The 19,369-nt window shown below is 43.4% G+C and overlaps 1 protein-coding gene across 2 annotated transcripts in view; it reads left to right on the forward strand.

Annotated features, from left to right (window-relative positions):
- prlra (prolactin receptor a) overlaps nt 1–19,369 on the forward strand; it is a 29,542-nt gene that overhangs the window by 520 nt on the left and 9,653 nt on the right. Inside the window, exons 1-2 of one of the 2 annotated variants that reach the window (XM_042326490.1) lie at nt 12,896–13,034; nt 17,491–17,593. In XM_042326490.1, the coding sequence (XP_042182424.1) occupies nt 17,524–17,593 (70 nt within the window). In that variant the 5' untranslated portion in view covers nt 12,896–13,034; nt 17,491–17,523. Of the gene's footprint in view, nt 1–12,895; nt 13,035–17,490; nt 17,594–19,369 lie in introns of those variants that run through there. The other variant, XM_042326489.1, reaches the window with a different exon arrangement.

Consider the following 19,369-nt stretch of genomic DNA (forward strand, 5'->3'; position numbering starts at 1 on the left):
CGGTACCAGATTCAGGGCCGGTACCAGAACGAATCAGTTAGATTTCCATAGGGGGTCACGTTTTTTCACGAGACCTCCATTTTTTTTAAATGGGTTTTTATATTAAAGACATATAATTTAACTGTAAAAATGTATTGCCTTTTAATGTGTCATGAACACAACCAGTCATCTGATTGTCAAATAAATCACATCGTAGGCTGTGCATGAGTTTCAAGTTTGGCGAAGCTTACAATTTTCCTACCATTTATACGGAGCTGCGTGCCAGTTAGGATTATCATATGCGCATTTTCATGTAACAGTAGTATAATTTCAATAATAACGTTTTCGTTTCTCAAAATCATTGTGACTTGGTTAATCATAAAAATCCGAATTAAAATGAGAAAATAAATCCCAAAGTAAAAATGAAACTAAGGCAAGAGCACCAGCCGCATTGTAAACTAAACAAAATACATAAATCCGACAAAATAAAATAGTAGAAAATATCAGGATGAAAATCCAGCTACTTTCAATTGCATTAATCTCTCTACTTCCACCTGTCTGCCTCAACTTCTATCTATCTTGACTTGAACTATCGCTAGTGAAGTGCAACATTGTATCATATCAATCAACTGGGTTAGGCCATTTGCAAAGGGTGTAAAACGTGTTTGTTGTTTTTACTTCGTTGCCTTACTTGTGTGAGGTAGAGACAAATTACTGAGAAACTCAGTTTATTCGTGGTGGAAATGGTGAGTTAAGACAATCATAACATCCCCAAATGGGCACGTTCCTACATTTGTGCGCAGCAGGCCAGGTAGACCGACTTCTATGCATGCTCAGGTGTGCATGCTCAGGTGTGCGTGCTCAGGTGTGCGTGCTCCCTTAACATTAACAGATAGAAAAACCAGACACTCCAAACAAAATATAATACACAATATTGACAAAACTCATAGATGGTTATGAAATAAATCAAAACTTGTTTCTTACAAGTGTAGCAGGTTGTGAACTCTGCAAATATTTTGTATTTATTTATTTCACCTTTATGTAACCAGGTAGGCCAGTTGAGAACAAGTTCTCATTTACAACTGCGACCTGGCCAAGATAAAGCAAAGCAGTTAGACACAAAAAGCAACACAGAGTTACACATGGAAAAAACAAACATACAGTCAATAATACATTTGAAAAAGTCTATATACAGTATGTGCAAATGAGGTAGGATAAGGGAGGTAAAGGCAATAAATAGGCCATGGTGGTGAAGTAATTACAATATAGCAATTAAACACTGGAATGGTAGATGTGCAGAAGATGAATGTGCAAGTAGAGATGCTGGGGTGCAAAGGAGCAAGATAAATAATTAAATACATTATAGGGATGAGGTAGATTGGATGGGCTATTTACAGATGAGCTATGTACAGGTGCAGTGATCTGTGAGCTGCTCTGACAGCTGGTGCTTAAAGCTAGTGAGGGAGATATGAGTCTCCAGCTTCAGTGATTTTTGCAGTTTGTTCCAGTCGTTGGCAGCAGAGAACTGGAAGGAAAGGCAGCCAAAGGAAGAATTGGCTTTGGGGGTGACCAGTGAGATATACCTGCTGGAGCGCGTGCTACGGGTGGGTGCTGCTATGGTGACCAGTGAGCTGAGGTAAGGCAGGGCGTTACCTAGCAGAGACTTGTAGATGACCTGGAGCCAGCCAGCCAACGAGAGCGTACAGGTCGCAGTCGTGGGTAGTATATGGGGCTTTGGTGACAAGACGGATGGCACTGTGATAGGCTGCATCCAATACGAGAGTATGTTTGGCAGCATGAGTGAAGGATAACGGTTCTAATCTAAGAATGAGAACTGTAGAATATTGTAATTAATACATGCATTAACATAAATGAATGTAACCAAGTTATGGGGATTAACAGGTCATGTACTACTGGTGACATATGTAATGGGGAATTTATCAAAATAAACAATCAAAGGGGAAAACAATTCACACAATGAATTTGCAGGAGAAGGCTGAGAGATTGGTGGGAGAAGGCTGAGAGATTGGTGGGAGAAGGCTGAGAGATTGGTGGGAGAAGGCTGAGAGATTGGTGGGAGAAGGCAGAGAGATTGGCAGGAGAAGGTTGAGAGATTGGTGGGAGAAGGCTGAGAGATTGGTGGGAGAAGGCAGAGAGATTGGTGGGAGAAGGCTGAGAGATTGGCAGGAGAAGGTTGAGAGATTGGTGGGAGAAGGCTGAGAGATTGGTGGGAGAAGGCTGAGAGATTGGTGGGAGAAGGCAGAGAGATTGGTGGGAGAAGGCTGAGAGATTGGTGGGAGAAGGCTGAGAGATTGGCAGGAGAAGGTTGAGAGATTGGTGGGAGAAGGCTGAGAGATTGGTGGGAGAAGGCTGAGAGATTGGTGGGAGAAGGCTGAGAGATTGGTGGGGGAGAAGGCAGAGAGATTGGTGGGAGAAGGCTGAGAGATTGGTGGGAGAAGGCTGAGAGATTGGTGGGAGAAGGCTGAGAGATTGGTGGGAGAAGGCTGAGAGATTGGTGGGAGAAGGCAGAGAGATTGGTGGGAGAAGGCTGAGAGATTGGTGGGAGAAGGCTGAGAGATTGGCGGGGAGAAGGCTGGGAGAGGAGAGAGTGGGAGAAGGCTGAGAGATTGGTGGGAGAAGGCTGAGAGATTGGTGGGAGAAGGCTGAGAGATTGGTGGGAGAAGGCTGAGAGATTGGTGGGAGAAGGCTGAGAGATTGGTGGGAGAAGGCTGAGAGATTGGTGGGAGAAGGCTGAGAGATTGGTGGGAGAAGGCAGAGAGATTGGTGGGAGAAGGCAGAGAGATTGGTGGGAGAAGGCTGAGAGATTGGTGGGAGAAGGCTGAGAGATTGGTGGGAGAAGGCTGAGAGATTGGTGGGAGAAGGCAGAGAGATTGGTGGGAGAAGGCAGAGAGATTGGTGGGAGAAGGCAGAGAGATTTGGTGGGAGAAGGCTGAGAGATTGGTGGGAGAAGGCTGAGAGATTGGCAGGAGAAGGTTGAGAGATTGGCGGGAGAAGGCTGAGAGATTGGTGGGAGAAGGCTGAGAGATTGGTGGGAGAAGGCAGAGAGATTGGTGGGAGAAGGCAGAGATTGGTGGGAGAAGGCTGAGAGATTGGTGGGAGAAGGCAGAGAGATTGGTGGGAGAAGGCTGAGAGATTGGTGGGAGAAGGCTGAGAGATTGGCGGGAGAAGGCTGAGAGATTGGTGGGAGAAGGCTGAGAGATGGTGGGAGAAGGCTGAGAGATTGGTGGGAGAAGGCTGAGAGATTGGTGGGAGAAGGCTGAGAGATTGGTGGGAGAAGGCAGAGAGATTGGTGGGAGAAGGCTGAGAGATTGGTGGGAGAAGGCAGAGAGATTGGTGGGAGAAGGCTGAGAGATTGGCAGGAGAAGGCTGAGAGATTGGCGGGAGAAGGCAGAGAGATTGGTGGGAGAAGGCAGAGAGATTGGTGGGAGAAGGCAGAGATTGGTGGGAGAAGGCAGAGAGATTGGTGGGAGAAGGCAGAGAGATTGGTGGGAGAAGGCTGAGAGATTGGTGGGAGAAGGCAGAGAGATTGGTGGGAGAAGGAGAGATTGGTGGGAAGGCTGAGAGATTGGCAGGAGAAGGCTGAGAGATTGGTGGGAGAAGGCAGAGAGATTGGTGGAGAAGAGAGGATTGGTGGGAGAAGGCAGAGAGATTGGTGGGAGAAGGCAGAGAGATTGGTGGGAGAAGGCAGAGATTGGTGGGAGAAGGCTGAGAGATTGGTGGGAGAAGGCTGAGAGATTGGTGGGAGAAGGCTGAGAGATTGGTGGGAGAAGGCTGAGAGATTGGTGGGAGAAGGCTGAGAGATTGGTGGGAGAAGGCAGAGAGATTGGTGGGAGAAGGCTGAGAGATTGGTGGGAGAAGGCAGAGAGATTGGTGGGAGAAGGCTGAGAGATTGGTGGGAGAAGGCTGAGAGATTGGCGGGAGAAGGCTGAGAGATTGGTGGGAGAAGGCTGAGAGATTGGTGGGAGAAGGAGAGATTGGTGGGAGAAGGCTGAGAGATTGGTGGGAGAAGGCTGAGAGATTGGTGGGAGAAGGCAGAGAGATTGGTGGGAGAAGGCTGAGAGGCAGGAGAAGGCTGAGAGATTGGCGGGAGAAGGCAGAGATTGGTGGAGAGATTGGTGGGAGAAGGCTGGGAGAGAGAGATTGGTGGGAGAAGGCAGAGAGATTGGTGGGAGAAGGCTGAGAGATTGGTGGGAGAAGGGAGAGATTGGCAGGAGAAGGTTGAGAGTGGGAGAAGGCTGAGAGATTGGTGGGAGAAGGCAGAGAGATTGGTGGGAGAAGGCTGAGAGATTGGTGGGAGAAGGCAGAGAGATTGGTGGGAGAAGGCAGAGAGATTGGTGGGAGAAGGCTGAGAGATTGGTGGGAGAAGGCTGAGAGATTGGCAGGAGAAGGTTGAGAGATTGGTGGGAGAAGGCTGAGAGATTGGTGGGAGAAGGCTGAGAGATTGGTGGGAGAAGGCTGAGAGATTGGTGGGAGAAGGCTGAGAGATTGGTGGGAGAAGGCTGAGAGATTGGTGGGAGAAGGCTGAGAGATTGGCAGGAGAAGGTTGAGAGATTGCATTGTGGAGAGATTCGCCTATATCTCCGCCACACACCCCTCCCCTTCTTCTTGTCTCAACATTTGAAATTATTATCAAATTATCATCTTCACACATATTTTAGATGCTTTTCACTGACAGCTGCAACTCAATAATCAGCTAGGCCAATCAAAGATCCCACCATGTAAAAAAAAAAACCATTTAAAAATGTATTTGGTCTATTACAAATCTGTCGGACACTATTTTTGACAGTATTTCAATCTGAAGACAGTGTGGTTTTTAGTGACTGAAATGCATCAGAAAGGTGTTGGGAAATTCAGAAGATCTTCGTTTTTTAAAAATGTATTGCCACTTGGGCCCACCGGTGTAACTGTTCAGCTACTTTGCTGTACACTACTGTGTAATAGTGCACATGGATTGAATTGTGTGGGTTTACTAACGTCTTAGTTCTTGTAGCTACTGTATGTTGACTATGACTAAGGTTTGGCATGGAGAGGTTTTTTCCACCTGGTCACAGACAGCTGTTGTGTTGTGCACTGAAGTCCACAAGTGAAGGGAAAATGTGAGAGGATGAGAGCAGGTAGATGTGATGATGCTCTTTGTATGGCTGCTATGAAAGTGAACTGTGTCTGCGAGTGATCAGAGGTGTATTCATTCTTCCAATTCTGTTGCAAAATGTTTTTTCAATGGAAAGAAACGGAACGAAATGGGTATGAACCTACCTGAATGTGTCCATTAAACTCTTGTAACGTTTCGCAACTAAAACTGTTTGGACTAATGATTACACCCTAGATCAGCTAGATTCAGGCAAGAGTCTGCAAGGCGGTATTGAATGCCACTGTCTGTCACCTTGGTTACTAAAAAATGTCTCTTGACCTGTGCACCTATGTTATAAACCTTCATTTGTAGGCTAGGTTGTAGCAACCTCATGATGGGTAGAGGGCAAATTCGAGTATCATGTAGGAGCCTAAACCTGTCAATGTTACATTGAGCTGGGTGAATGGAATATGAATGACAGTCATCCAATATGCTGTAATAGAAATAAGGCCATACTCATAAAAAAATAATTGTCCTCCCTAATCTTACACGGCACTGACCCCCACTGTTACTGACATAATCCCTGTTCTATCAACCAAGTGTAAATTTCCTCTCGCGACCCCATTTTTAAATCGGTCTTTCACCTAAACTAAGCTAGAGACTTTTTTATGCTATCTAGCTAGGCTAGGCTAATGTTTGCAACGCGAGCGAGATAGCTAATCTTTTCTAGCTATAATATTTAGCTATCTGCCAAAGAGCTTGCTAAGACTATGTATATAACATACTGTGCAATCAACAAAATACACTATATATACAAAAGTATGTGGACACCCCTTCAAATGAGTGGATTCGGCTATTTCAGCCATACCCATTGCTGACAGGTATATAAAATCGAGCACACTGCCATGCAATCACCATAGACAAACATTGACAGTAGAATTACCTTACTGACAGTGGAGGCTGCTGAGGGGAGAACGACTCATAATAATGGTCAGAATGGAGCAAATGGATTGTCATCAAACACCTGGAAACGGTATGGTATTTTATACTATTCCACTGATTCTGCTCCAGTCATTACCACAAGCCTGTTCTCCCCAATTCATATACCCTGATGAAGACAGCTTGTCTGTTGAAACGTTGGTTATTAGGTTATTATTGCATCTGAGCTCCTAGAGTGGGCGGCTCTCCTTTTCTTTGTCAAGAACTCCCCAATTAATTTGCCACCAACCTCCTGTGCTCACTGAAGAGCTCAGTGACTTTCAACGTGGCACCGTCATTGGATGCCACCTTTCCACCAAGTCAGTTCATCAAATTTCTGCCTTGCGAGAGCTGCCCTGGTCTACTGTAAGTGCCGTTATTGTGAGGTGGAAACGTCTAGGAGCAACAACGGCTCAGCCGCAAAGTGGTAGGCCACACAAGCCCACAGAACGGGACCTCCAAGTGCTGTAGTACGTACAAATCATCTGCCCTCGGTTGCATCACTCACTACCGAGTTCCAAACGGCCTTTGGAAGCAACGTCAGTACAATAACTGTTCATCGGAAGGTTAAAAATGGGTTTCCATGGCCGAGCAGCCGCACACAAGCCTAAGATCCCCATGAGTGATGCCAAGCGTCGGCATCACTCATGGGGATGTAAAGAGGGGTGTAAAGCTCACCGCCATTGGACTCTAGAGTAGTAGAAACGTGTTCTCTGGAGTGATGAATCATGCTTCACCATCTGGTAGTCCGACGGACTAATCTGGTTTTGGCTGATGCTAGGAGAATTCTACCTAGCCCAATGCACAGTGCCAGCTGTAAAGTTTGGTAGAGGAGGAATAATGGTCTGGGGCTGTTTTTCATGATTCAGGCTAGGCCCTTTAGTTCCAGTGAAGGGAAATCTTAACGTTACAGCATACAATGATATTCTAGATGATTCTGTGCTTCCAACTTTGTGGCAACAGTTTGGGGAATGCCTTTTCCTGTTTTAGCATAACAATGGCCCCGGGCACAGAGGTCCTTACAAAAATGTGGTGGAAGAACTCGACTGGCCTGCACAGAGCTCTGACCTCAAACCCATCAAACACCTTTGGGATGAATTGGAACACCGACTGCGAGCCAGGCCTAATCGCCCAACATCAGTGCCCAACCTCACTAATTCTCTTGTGGCTGAATGGAAGCAAGTCCTCGCAGCAATGTTCCAACATAAAGTGTTTTTCTGCAAAGTTACCGGGATGTCACGTGTCCTACTTATATCAGTCCACCCGTAACAACGTAAGTATTACAAAACCTCTATTCAATCAAATAAACCTCAAATAGAAAATAAGCCATGCATTTTTTGTTGTTGGCAAAATTCGACACTCTCATTGACGTCCGTAAAAAAACTCCTTGCATGGTGGGCGAAAAATGCCACCTACTGGAGGGAGACTTTTTGGCAAAGTTGTGGCTCTCTCTTCCTCTTCCTCTCTGTTGCACAGTCATATTGGCTCGCTAGCAACATGACATCGTTTCTAATCTAGAGGCAGTGCAAACGCAAATTGAGCTAGCCCTCCAAGACCAGCCCAACTCAGGTTGACTTCAAAGTGCGAGGCCTTAGATTTTGTCTCCAAAAGATTTTGTCTTTCAAACAAAGAGGTACGCTACAACAAGACTTGCTTTTGCTTTGAGCCATTTCTATTGAGAAAAGACCATACGCCTTAGATCGGATACGGCTGAGATCGGATACGCCTTAGATCGGATATAGGATTTCCCAAAACCGTAAGTCCCAACTTGGAAACGAGAGAAAGGCCTATTCCAGCATCCGAATAGTACACCACAGAGTACACTGTAAACGCCAACTTCCCTTCAATTCACATGGCTGAAATGACCTCACAAGAGAAAGTATCCAACTCATGTGTAGCCCATGTATCTGATGCTGTCATACTCTTTTTGAACAGACAGCATCAGATACATAGTCTATACGTACTGAGACAGAGGGGTGCTGTTTCACTGCCCAAACAGCATCAGATACATGGTCTACACATACTGAGACAGAGACTTGCTGTTTCACTGTCCAGACAGCATCAGATACATGGTCTACACATACTGAGATAGAGAGGTGCTGTTTCACTGTCCAGACAGCATCAGATACATGGTCTACACATACTGAGACAGAGGGGAGCTGTTTCACTGTCCAGACAGCATCAGATACATGGTCTACACATACTGAGACAGAGGGGAGCTGTTTCACTCTCTCAGATGCTTCATCTGAGATGTATCTTTCTGTTTATTTTTGTATTATTATATTTTATTTGGATGAGCAAGGAGGTACGGTAGGGCGGGCCATGCCCCCTAAGGTCCTCCCATAACGTTGGCCCTGGGACACCGTATCCTGTGACGCAGCGGTTAGCTTTGAGGTTTAACCATTGGGCCAGTAACCGAAAGGTTGCTGGTTTGAACACCAGAGTCGATAAGGTGAAAATCTGTCGCTGTGCTCTTGAGCAAGGCACTTAACCCCAATTGTTCCAGGGGTGCTGGACAATGGTGATCGTTTCCGTGACGATTCTCCTTGCGGTTGTCTCAGGGTAAAAGCATTTCCATAACACATGTGTGTAAAGTGTGTAACAGGATAAATATAAGCATCGGACACACATAATTCCTCTAACATAGCAATCAATCTTATATTGGTGAATGTCTGGCTAATGTTGGGGCTAACTTTTTAAGATAGCATATTGCATATTTGACTGTTCCTGCTTGTTGTCCTGACATTTCACATTCCATACTTTGACTGTCATTTTCCTCTATTCTGTTCAAAGCACGCTGCTGTGCTGTGCCAATTTCTCAGCAGCCACTGACAGAGACATGACACAGATATACTCCTCCATTTAGCTTTTTCTTAAAGGTAAAACGTGATCAACATAGGCTGTATAGTCTACACACAGTCGGTATCATAAGTATTCACCCCCCCACCCCTTGTTTTTCTTTTCACATTTTGTTGCTTTATAAAATGGGATTAAAATTGAATAAATTGTGGGGGTTTTTGTCATCTTTGTCATTTTTCTACACAACAAATCTTGACCATGTCAAACTGAAAAAAATAAAAATAATTATACATTTGTACTAATTTATAATAATGAATGAGCTAAAATGTAAAAGTATTCACCTCCTTGGTTTAGGCAGGCTTAAGTTAGTTCAGGAGTAAAATGTGGCTTAACAAATCACACATTAATTTAAGTTACATGGACTCACACTGTGTGAAATAATTGTGGTTGACATGATTTTTAAATGACAACTTTGTTTGAGTGTGAGTGTGGCTGAAGATCAGTGAGGTTTCATGGGAAGAACCTTCAACAGGTTGTGTGTCGTCGTCCCCCCCCCTGTCCCCCCCCATACATTCAACATCAGTAAGGTCTCAAAGTCAAATATTGAATTTAGCACAGATTCAAGTACAAAAACCAGGGAGATTTTCAAAAGCCTCAAAGAAGGGTAGTAATTGGTAGATGGGTAACAATAACAAATTAGACATTGAATATCACTTTAAGCACGGTCAAGTGCTTAAATAATTGTGCTGTGGGTGATGTATTAAAATACAGAGACACATCAAAAATACAGCCATTCTTCTGAACTGAGCTGGAGAACAGGAATGAACCTGCTCAGGGATGTCGCTATGAGGCCATTAGTGAGAAAACTGAGGATGGATCAACAACAATAATGACCTAAATGACAGAGTGACAAGAAGAATACAAAATATACAGAATAAAATAAATAAAAAAATTAAACATGCATCCTGCAACAATCCTTTACCCCAAATTTAAAAAACACAGCAAAGGAAAACACTTTTTGGCTTAAAAGCAAAGCCTAATGTAACTGAGTAACTGCCTCCTTATTTTCAAGGATGGTGGTGGCTGCGTCATGGTATGGGTATGCTTGTCATCGGCAAAGACTGGGGAGTTTTTCAGGATAAAAACCAATGGGATCCTAGAGGAAAGCCTGATTCAGTCAGCTTTACATCAAACACTGGGAGAGGAATTCACCTTTTCAGCAGGACAATAACCTAAAACACAAGACCAAATCTACACTGGAGTGACTTGCCAAGAAGACAATGAATGTTCCTACGTGGCCAAGTTACAGCTTTGGCTTACTGTCTAGCCATGATCCCCAACACCTTGATAGAGCTTGAAGAATTATGAAAAGAATAATGGGCAAATCTTGCACAATCCAGGTGTGTAAAGCTCTTAGAGACGTACCCAAGAAGACTCACAGCTGTAATCACTGCCAAATGTGATTCTAACATGTATTGACTCAGGGGGGTGAATACTTATCTAATCAAGATATATTCATGTTTTATTTTTTATTAATCTTTTTTTTTAAGGATATATTTTTTCTTCCACTTTTCACATTGGGTATTTAGTGTAGATCGTTGACCAAAAAAAAAGACAATTAAATCCATTTTAATCCTACTTTGTAAAACAATAAAATGTGAATGAAATCGAAGGGGATGAATACTTATGAAACCCACTGTAGTCGAGGCTAGTTAGTAGTAAATGGATCGGTGGAAAGTGCTGATTTGTGAATTGTGTAATGAGATTCCCCCTGTGAGTCAATGAGTAATCCTGTTGTGTGCTCGTTTTGAATTGAGGAGACGAGCTGTCAGCTGAGAGAGAAGCTGCTCACTCATCTCTCCTTTAGCACTGAGATGTGTATTTGTATCATACCCTTGATTATATATAATTAGTTCTGTAGGTGTCAAGTCAACTGCCATTTTTAGTTTAGCCAAAATAATCTACTGATAAGATTGGTAATAAACAATAAAAAAACATGGTTATTAACAATGATTAACACTCCAAGGATTTATCACATCAACCCCAGTCCTAAAATCAAATCTAGGCTACATTCATCTAGGAAAAGGTACAACTTTGTTTGTATGAGTGTGGTTGGCACATGTTGTGCCAAGCAGCAAGGTTTGATGTGCAGAACATTCAACAAGGTTGTCATTAGAGGTGGTGGTGGTAGACGTGGCTATTACTGTGCCTGTGTCTGTCAGCGTCCATAGAATTGGGAATTAACACTTAGGGTCAAGCCCCTGTGGAGGTTGTGTGCAGATAAAGGTTGTGTGAGATTGATTTATCTCTATGCTGTCCCCACAGTAGCTGTGGTGAGGTAATGGCAATTAACTCAAATCAAAGTTTATTTGTCACATGCGCCAAATACAACCTTACAGTGAAATGCTTACTTACAGGCTCTAACCAATAGTGCAAAAAAGGTATTAGGTGAACAATAGGTAAGTAAAGAAATAAAACAGTAAAAGACAGTGAAAAATAACAGTAGCGAGACTATATACAGTAGTGAGGCTTTAACAGTAGCGAGACTATATACAGTAGCGAGGCTATAACAGTAGCGAGTCTATATACAGTAGTGAGGCTATAACAGTAGCGAGGCTATATACAGTAGCGAGGCTATAACAGTAGTGAGGCTACCTACAGACACCGGTTACTCAGGCTGATTGAGATAGTATGCATGTGTAGATATGTTCAGATTCAAACTAAATCTATTTGTATAGTTGTGAACAAGGCTAAGCTGCTCTCATCTACATGCTTTCACTTTGCTCTTTCTCTCAGTAGTAAGTACAGTAGTAAAACACAGTAGAGTTTCTTTTCCCACTAAGTAACCTCATCTCAGGGCTGTTTTGCTACTGAGTTACCCAGACTAGGCTACTGAGCTACCCAGGCTAGGCTACCAGGCTACTGAGCTACCCAGACTAGGCTACTGAGCTACCCAGACTAGGCTACTAGGCTACTGAGCTACCTAGGCTAGACTACTAGGCTACTAAGTTACCCAGACTAGGCTACTAGGCTACTGAGCTACCCAGACTAGGCTACTAGGCTACTGAGCTACCCAGACTAGGCTACTAGGCTACTGAGCTACCCAGGCTAGGCTACTAGGCTACTGAGCTACCCAGGCTAGGCTACTAGGCTACTCAGAAGTGGAGGGTGTAGCAGCTCTTAGAGGTGGAAGAAGAGAATGTTTTCATGACTCTGTGTACAGTGAAAACACTGAGGCATAAGACACGGTGAGGGTGAAGGAAGTATGTGAGACAGGACAGAGGGGTAAACACTTGTGATGTTTACTGTAAGCAACATATGGCACAGTATGTTGTGCCGTGTGTTTGTCCGTGCATATGTGTCTGTATGAGATGTCTCGCCGCATTTAAACCACTGGGGAGAACACCATGACAGGGGGTCTGTTCACCATGTCCATTCACCAGATTGAATTATATATCTTTCCAGTACAACAGTGACAACCTTCTGGATGTTTGGAATACAATGAATCTCATCCTACAAAATGTTCCATGATGCTCTGGTTCAGTTTTTACCCTTTGTAAATAATCTGTAACATTTGTTTTTACATTTGAAAAGTAATATGTAAAATAACATTTTATGACATTATTTTCTTACTTTTATAATTATTAGGGGAAAAAGGGTTCTGATGCTATTCAGCGTCCCTCCCCGTGTGCTCTGTGTACCTACAGTAGGTGTACCTTGGTGGTGTGCTGCAGCCTTGGAGGAAAATGAACTTAGAATAACTAGAAATGGCAGCCATTTGGAAACACAGTAACCAGTCCAGTCACAAACCAAGATGTTTATTAACCCAAAGACTTTTTTCAATGTTAGGAAGAAGAGCCATCCTCTTGAATTGGTTTTGTTTGTTTGTTTGTGTGTTGTGTGTGTGTGTGTGTGTGTGTGTGTGTGTGTGTGTGTGTGTGTGTGTGTGTGTGTGTGTGTGTGTGTGTGTGTGTGTGTGTGTGTGTGTGTGTGTGTGTGTGTGTGCGTGTGTGTGTGTGTGGGTGTGTATTATCCCATGCCCCAGGATATTTCTCAGTGCACAACAGCCCAGTCCCCATCCTGTATCAACAGAATCATGAGGAGGCTGGTCAGGCTGGTTTACACTTTACTGTTTAGGTCACATGACGGTCAAGGTTCTTCGGACAAGGCCTGAGAATGTGTCAAGGTTAGTGTGTGTGTGTGTCTTTCACTTTTCTTTTTCTTTTTCCTTTATTTAATTAGGCAAGTCAGTTAAGAACACATTCTTATTTACAGTGACTGCCAATATAGAAAGATATCTAAACAACTACACACTTACAAACAAATTACCTACTGTTCCAGTCTGAAGGCAGCACCCACCCGAGCCATTCAAGCCTAGAGTCATACCTGAGAATAATTAAATATCCCTAATCGTTATTCACCCAGGGAGCGTCAGGATATAGGCCTATCAGAAGAAGCACTAGGATCTCCTTACCGCACAGTGTGTTAACTCGGGGATTTGATACCTCACACCTTCTGAAATTACAGTCGGTAACCTATTCTATTCTCTGAACAAGCATTGGGTGTTGGGAATCAACAACACACTAGAATACAATAGCGTGCTCTGCTGTTCCCCTTTGGTCCAGGCTGAAAGATCAAACATAACCCTGTTGTTTGATCTTGTAATTGTAATACACCCCTATCCCACTGTCAGGAGGAATCAGAGAGAGAAAAAAGGCAGATGCTGTAGAATTCTCTCATCTCATTGGCCCTGAAGGTGCTCTGACGGTTCTAAACTCCTTGTGAGTAACAAATGGTTGTTTGAACATAATCAGTCATTGTATCTGGGAAAGGGAGGTAAAGAGCAAAATAGAGTCCTCCTCCACCATTATCTAGGAATAATTGTAATCATTCCCTCACATAAAGTATCACCCCGTGGGGTTGCCATGGACACCACCTCACTTAACTTCTAGGATGCCATCTTATCTTTAGACTCAAGGTTCTAGAATTGCTTTTAGTGCAAAGAACGTTAATTTATTTTATGGTTTTATTCCAAAGAAAGTGTATTTATTTGATGGTATTAATCTAAAGAAAGTGTATTTATTTTATGGTTTTAATCCAAAGGAAGCACAGGCCCAAGTACAGTGTTGTAAATGAGTAAATGCAGTGCAGGCAGATTGTAAAAATCATTCATTACTACTTCTTTTGGCAGGCTTACTGGTATCGGGTTGTAGATTTCCCATAAAGCCATTTATTTATTTATTTTTATATCTAATTGAACCAAGAAATCCAATACAAGATATTAACCTAACCCATTGTTATCTAGACTTAGTTCAGGCCTATAGTTGAGATTTAATTTAGAGATTTAATCAATCACGATAAAGTATCTAGAGGGATAAACCAGCAAGGGATAGAAAAAGGGGGAACCTGAGTGAGCAAAAGATGAGAACCGTGAGAACAAAGACATTTAGGGGCACTATACAGACGTTGAATCAATTTACGTTTATGAGCGTCCCTGTTTGTTTTCCCTTCACTCACTTTGCCAGCTTAGCAGGCTGCAGCTTAGTGATGCTATGGTTATGTAAGACAGAGCTATATACAGCCGAAGGACAATCCTCCCCTCCTTTCAACCACTTCAACTCTAATCTGACAGTTATCAGATTAGGGTGACGTAGAAATCAAGGCACCATGGAGTAAATACCACCATCACTCTAGGGGTCAGAAGTCGTGGAGGTAGCAAGTAGTTAAATCAGTGTTACTTCATCGGCCTAGTGGAGGTACCAGTGAGGCACGCAGAACAGACGATCTTTGACTGGCCGCTATTAGTTAGTGATCCCTTCAGTTCATTTTTTATTTTTGCGATCCACAGTCCTGCAAATGGGGGTTTGCATTGCAGTCTGATAAAGAAGCAGCAGCAGCAGTAGCAGTGTATAAGGTAGTTGTTGTGAAATTGTACGGTTAGATTACTAGAAGCACAAGCATTTCGCTACACTCGCTTTAACATCTGCTAACCATGTGTATGTGACAAATCAAATTCGATTTGGATTTGTTTCTCCTTGGTTATGGTGACACATAAGCCCTTAGCGTTACACAATCAGATGTGCTGTACATGCCAGCTGGAAAGAGGAGGGGCTTTGTTAATCTTTGCACACATGGGGGGAAAACAATATCCTTTTTCTCCAGCTTTTCTGTCATGTTTACTCTTCTCTGCAGGCCTTAAATATATTTTTATATCATTCTATATACGGCACTTCAAAAATTCAATTGACTCATGACTACTTCAAAGTAGCAAGGCTTTGTGATTCCAGCTCTTTCTCAAGGTGTTAAGATAAAATGCTGACCTGTAGGTTAATAATGTATGCTGACTAATGAGGAACCCATTAATTGCTCAGTAATAAGACCTTATGCACAGCACACTCCAGCTGTCAGAGAGATTCACATGTCTTTCTGGCTCGCCTTGCACACAGATTACATCACAGTGTAGAGAACCCTGTTCGTCACTATGAACAGAGCCTAATTGACCTCGTTAGTTACCCAATTAGACAGGATGTCAGCATGCAGAGGGCCTACTCTACAGAGGACAGAGGATACTGGGAGGAAACTCTGTTGCTGAGGGAATATTTTTCCCTCAGCAGTTTCAGGTGTATGATTAAATAACACGTGTTTAATGCTCTGCCTGAAAAGCTGAATTCTCCAGCTATTCTTTGTTTCTGTTATTCTTATTTTCTATCAAAATATCACAGCTATTTTCCTCATCTTAGTATTATATTCTGATCTTATATTGATTTTCACCTGAATGGTGGTAAACATCAAGACAACATCAATAAATATTTTATAAGCATCAAATTAAAAAAATATTGATCACATATACATGGTTAGCAGATGTTAATACGAGTGTAGCGAAATGCTTGTGCTTCTAGTTCCGACAGTGCAGTAATATCTAACAAGTAATCTAACAAATTCACCACGACTACCTTATATGCACACACAATGTAAAGGGCGGGATATGTACATATAAATATATGGATGCACGATGGCTGTGCGGCATAGGCAAGATTCAATAGATGGTATAAAATACAGTATATACATATGAGATGAGTAATGTAGGATATGTAAACATTATTGAAGTGGCATTATTTAAAGTGACTAAAGTATACCTTTATTAAATCCATTTATTAAAGTGGCAAGAGATTTGAGTCTATGTTGGCAGCAGCCTCTCTGTGTTAGTGATGGCTGTTTAACAGTCTGATGACCTTGAGATTGAAAAACAGCTTCTGTCTCTCGGTCCCAGCTTTGATGCACCTGTACTGACCTCGCCTTCTGGATGATAGCGGGGTGAACAGGCAGTGGCTCAGGTGGTTGTTGTCCTTGATGATCTTTTTGGCCTTCCTGTGACATCGTGTGCTGTAGATGTCCTGGAGGGCAGGTAGTTTGTCCCCGGTGATGCGTTGTGCAGACCGCACTACCCTATGGGGAGCCTTGCAATTGAGGGCGGTTGCCGTACCAGGCGGTGATACAGCCCAACAGGATGCTCTCGATTGTCCATCTGTAAAAGTTTGTGAGGCTTTTAGGTGACGAGACAAATTTATTCAGCCTCCTGAGGTTAAAGAGGCGCTGTTGTGCCTTCTTCACCACGCTGTCTGTGTGGTTGGACCATTTCAGTTTGTCCGTGATGTGTACACCGAGGAACTTAAAACTTTCCACCTTCTCCGCTACTGTCCCGTCGATGTGGATAGGGAGCTGCTCCTTCTGCTTTTTCCTGAAGTCCACAATCATCTCCTTTGTTTTGTTGATGTTGAGTGAGAGCCACAATCCGAGGGAATTTCCATGACTGTGGAAATTCAATGGGGCCATGGATGGATTATAAAATGTCATTTAAACTACACACGTTGCGGTTAGAAGTTGAACTCAACCACCTGGACAAGGGTGGGATGGCCCAGTTGAACCAAGGGTGGGATGGCCCAGTTGAACCAAGGGTGGGATGGCCCAGTTGAACCAAGGGTGGGATGGCCCAGTTGAACCAAGGGTGGGATGGCCCAGTTGAACCAAGTTGACACTGACCTTCACTAACACACCAGTCTAGAATGGCTGTCTTTCCAAATCTGGTCTAGTTGAGGCTACTAATACTATACTATACTATACTATACTATACTATACTATACTATACTATACTATACTATACTATACTATACTATACTAATATGCAAACCTACAGTTTGTATTATTTCCTGAGGATGGAGGTACAGCCCCTTTATGTAACAATAAAGATATATAACAAGTAAATGAGTTAGAACCCATTGAGACATATTGACCCTTTTCATCATGTAACTGGTCAGATGGCAAGAATTTGTTCGGTCAATTACAAAATACAACTCCACTAATAACACAAGTTGATACACTGCATTTAAAATCATCAAGTAGGATTACACACACAAAAAAAAAACGTATTTCCATCGTGGTCTTCAGTCTGACTTTGGCTGGCATATACTGTACTGGTAGTAGCCATGTTGTTTCCCCTAGCATCAAGTCTTGTTTCTACTGATCACACAAGACAACCAGGGGTTCAATTATATGATGTCGCCTGTCTAGTGTTCAGAGCCACCTGATAGGTTGATCCCTGGTCATGCTTCATGCTTGGTCTGTTTCTGTCTCTGTTTTCCCAGAATTCAACCTGACTTGCGAGGCAGTGAGGCGTCATGATGTGGAGAGACGTGGGAGTAACACTGATACTGTCACTAATCCTGCCTGTGGTTGCTCAGGGAGCACGTAAGTCACAGGCCACAAAGTGTGTGTTACGTGTGTGCGTGTATGATACTGTGGTCACTCGGAACATGTAAGTCAAAGACCAGGCCATGTAACCTCTGATTGTATTTGGATTACAATGTTCATATATAACTGGCTGAATTAAAGGGAGACAGTGTGTCCAGAATGATTAAGACTATGCATGGAGCATATTTTATTTTATTTTACCTTTATTTAACTAGGCAAGTCAAGAATTTGTTTTTAACTGACTTGCCTAGTTAAATAAAGGTTCAATTTAAAAAATGTAAAAAAATGACTGTAGTTTGAGTACTATGCCCCTCCCAGTAGACATTGGAAATATACTACTACCATATCTAGATAAATTGTGCATTTTTAATGGACCCTAAACAGCCACAAGTGAAATGGACACTTTAGATATTGATATATTCTAGATAGATATATGTTGACCTCAATGGGAAAACAGGGTCTAATAAAATATAAAATGAATAAGGAAATTGCTGGTGTAACTGTGAAAAGTATTGTGTGTTGTCTCACAGCTGTTGTGTGTTGTCTCACAGCTGTTGTGTGTTGTCTCACAGGTGTTGTCTCACAGGTGTTGTCTCACAGGTGTGGCGTGTTGTCTCACAGGTGTTGCGTGTTGTCTCACAGGTGTTGCATGTTGTCTCACAGGTGTGGCGTGTTGTCTCACAGGTGTTGTCTCACAGGTGTTGTCTCACAGGTATTGTGTGTTGTCTCACAGGAGTTACGTGTTGTCTCACAGGTGTTGTCTCACAGGTGTTGTCTCACAGGTGTTGTCTCACAGGTGTTGTCTCACAGGTATTGCGTGTTGTCTCACAGGTGTTGTCTCACAGGTGTTGTGTGGTGTCTCACAGGTGTTGTCTCTCAGGTGTTGTCTCGTGTTGTCTCACAGGTGTTGCGTGTTGTCTCACAGGTGTTGTCTCACAGGTGTTGCGTGTTGTCTCACAGGTGTTGTCTCACAGGTGTTGTGTGGTGTCTCACAGGTGTTGTCTCTCAGGTGTTGCATGTTGTCTCACAGGTGTTGCGTGTTGTCTCACAGGTGTTGCGTGTTGTCTCACAGGTGTTGTCTCACAGGTGTTGCGTGTTGTCTCACAGGTGTTGTCTCACAGGTGTTGTGTGGTGTCTCACAGGTGTTGTCTCTCAGGTGTTGTCTGTTGTCTCTCAGGTGTTGCGTGTTGTCTCACAGGTGTTGCGTGTTGTCTCACAGGTGTTGCATGTTGTCTCACAGGTATTGTGTGTTGTCTCACAGGTATTGCGTGTTGTCTCACAGGTGTTGTCTCTCAGGTGTTGCGTGTTGCCTCACAGGTGTTGCGTGTTGTCTCACAGGTGTTGCATGTTGTCTCACAGGTGTTGCGTGTTGTCTCACAGGTGTTGCATGTTGCCTCACAGGTGTTGCGTGTTGTCTCACAGGTGTTGCATGTTGTCTCACAGGTGTTGCGTGTTGTCTCACAGGTGTTGTCTCTCAGGTGTTGTCTCACAGGTGTTGTCTCACAGGTGTTGTCTGTTGCCTCACAGGTGTTGCGTGTTGTCTCACAGGTGTTGCGTGTTGTCTCACAGGTGTTGCATGTTGTCTCTCAGGTGTTGCATGTTGTCTCACAGGTGTTGCGTGTTGTCTCACAGGTGTTGCATGTTGCCTCACAGGTGTTGCGTGTTGTCTCACAGGTGTTGTGTGTTGTCTCACAGGTGTTGTGTGTTGTCTCACAGGTGTTGCGTGTTGTCTCACAGGTGTGGTGTGTTGTCTCACAGGTGTGGCGTGTTGTC

This window comes from Oncorhynchus tshawytscha, linkage group LG09, assembly GCF_018296145.1.
Source record: "Oncorhynchus tshawytscha isolate Ot180627B linkage group LG09, Otsh_v2.0, whole genome shotgun sequence".
NCBI lineage: Eukaryota > Metazoa > Chordata > Actinopteri > Salmoniformes > Salmonidae > Oncorhynchus > Oncorhynchus tshawytscha.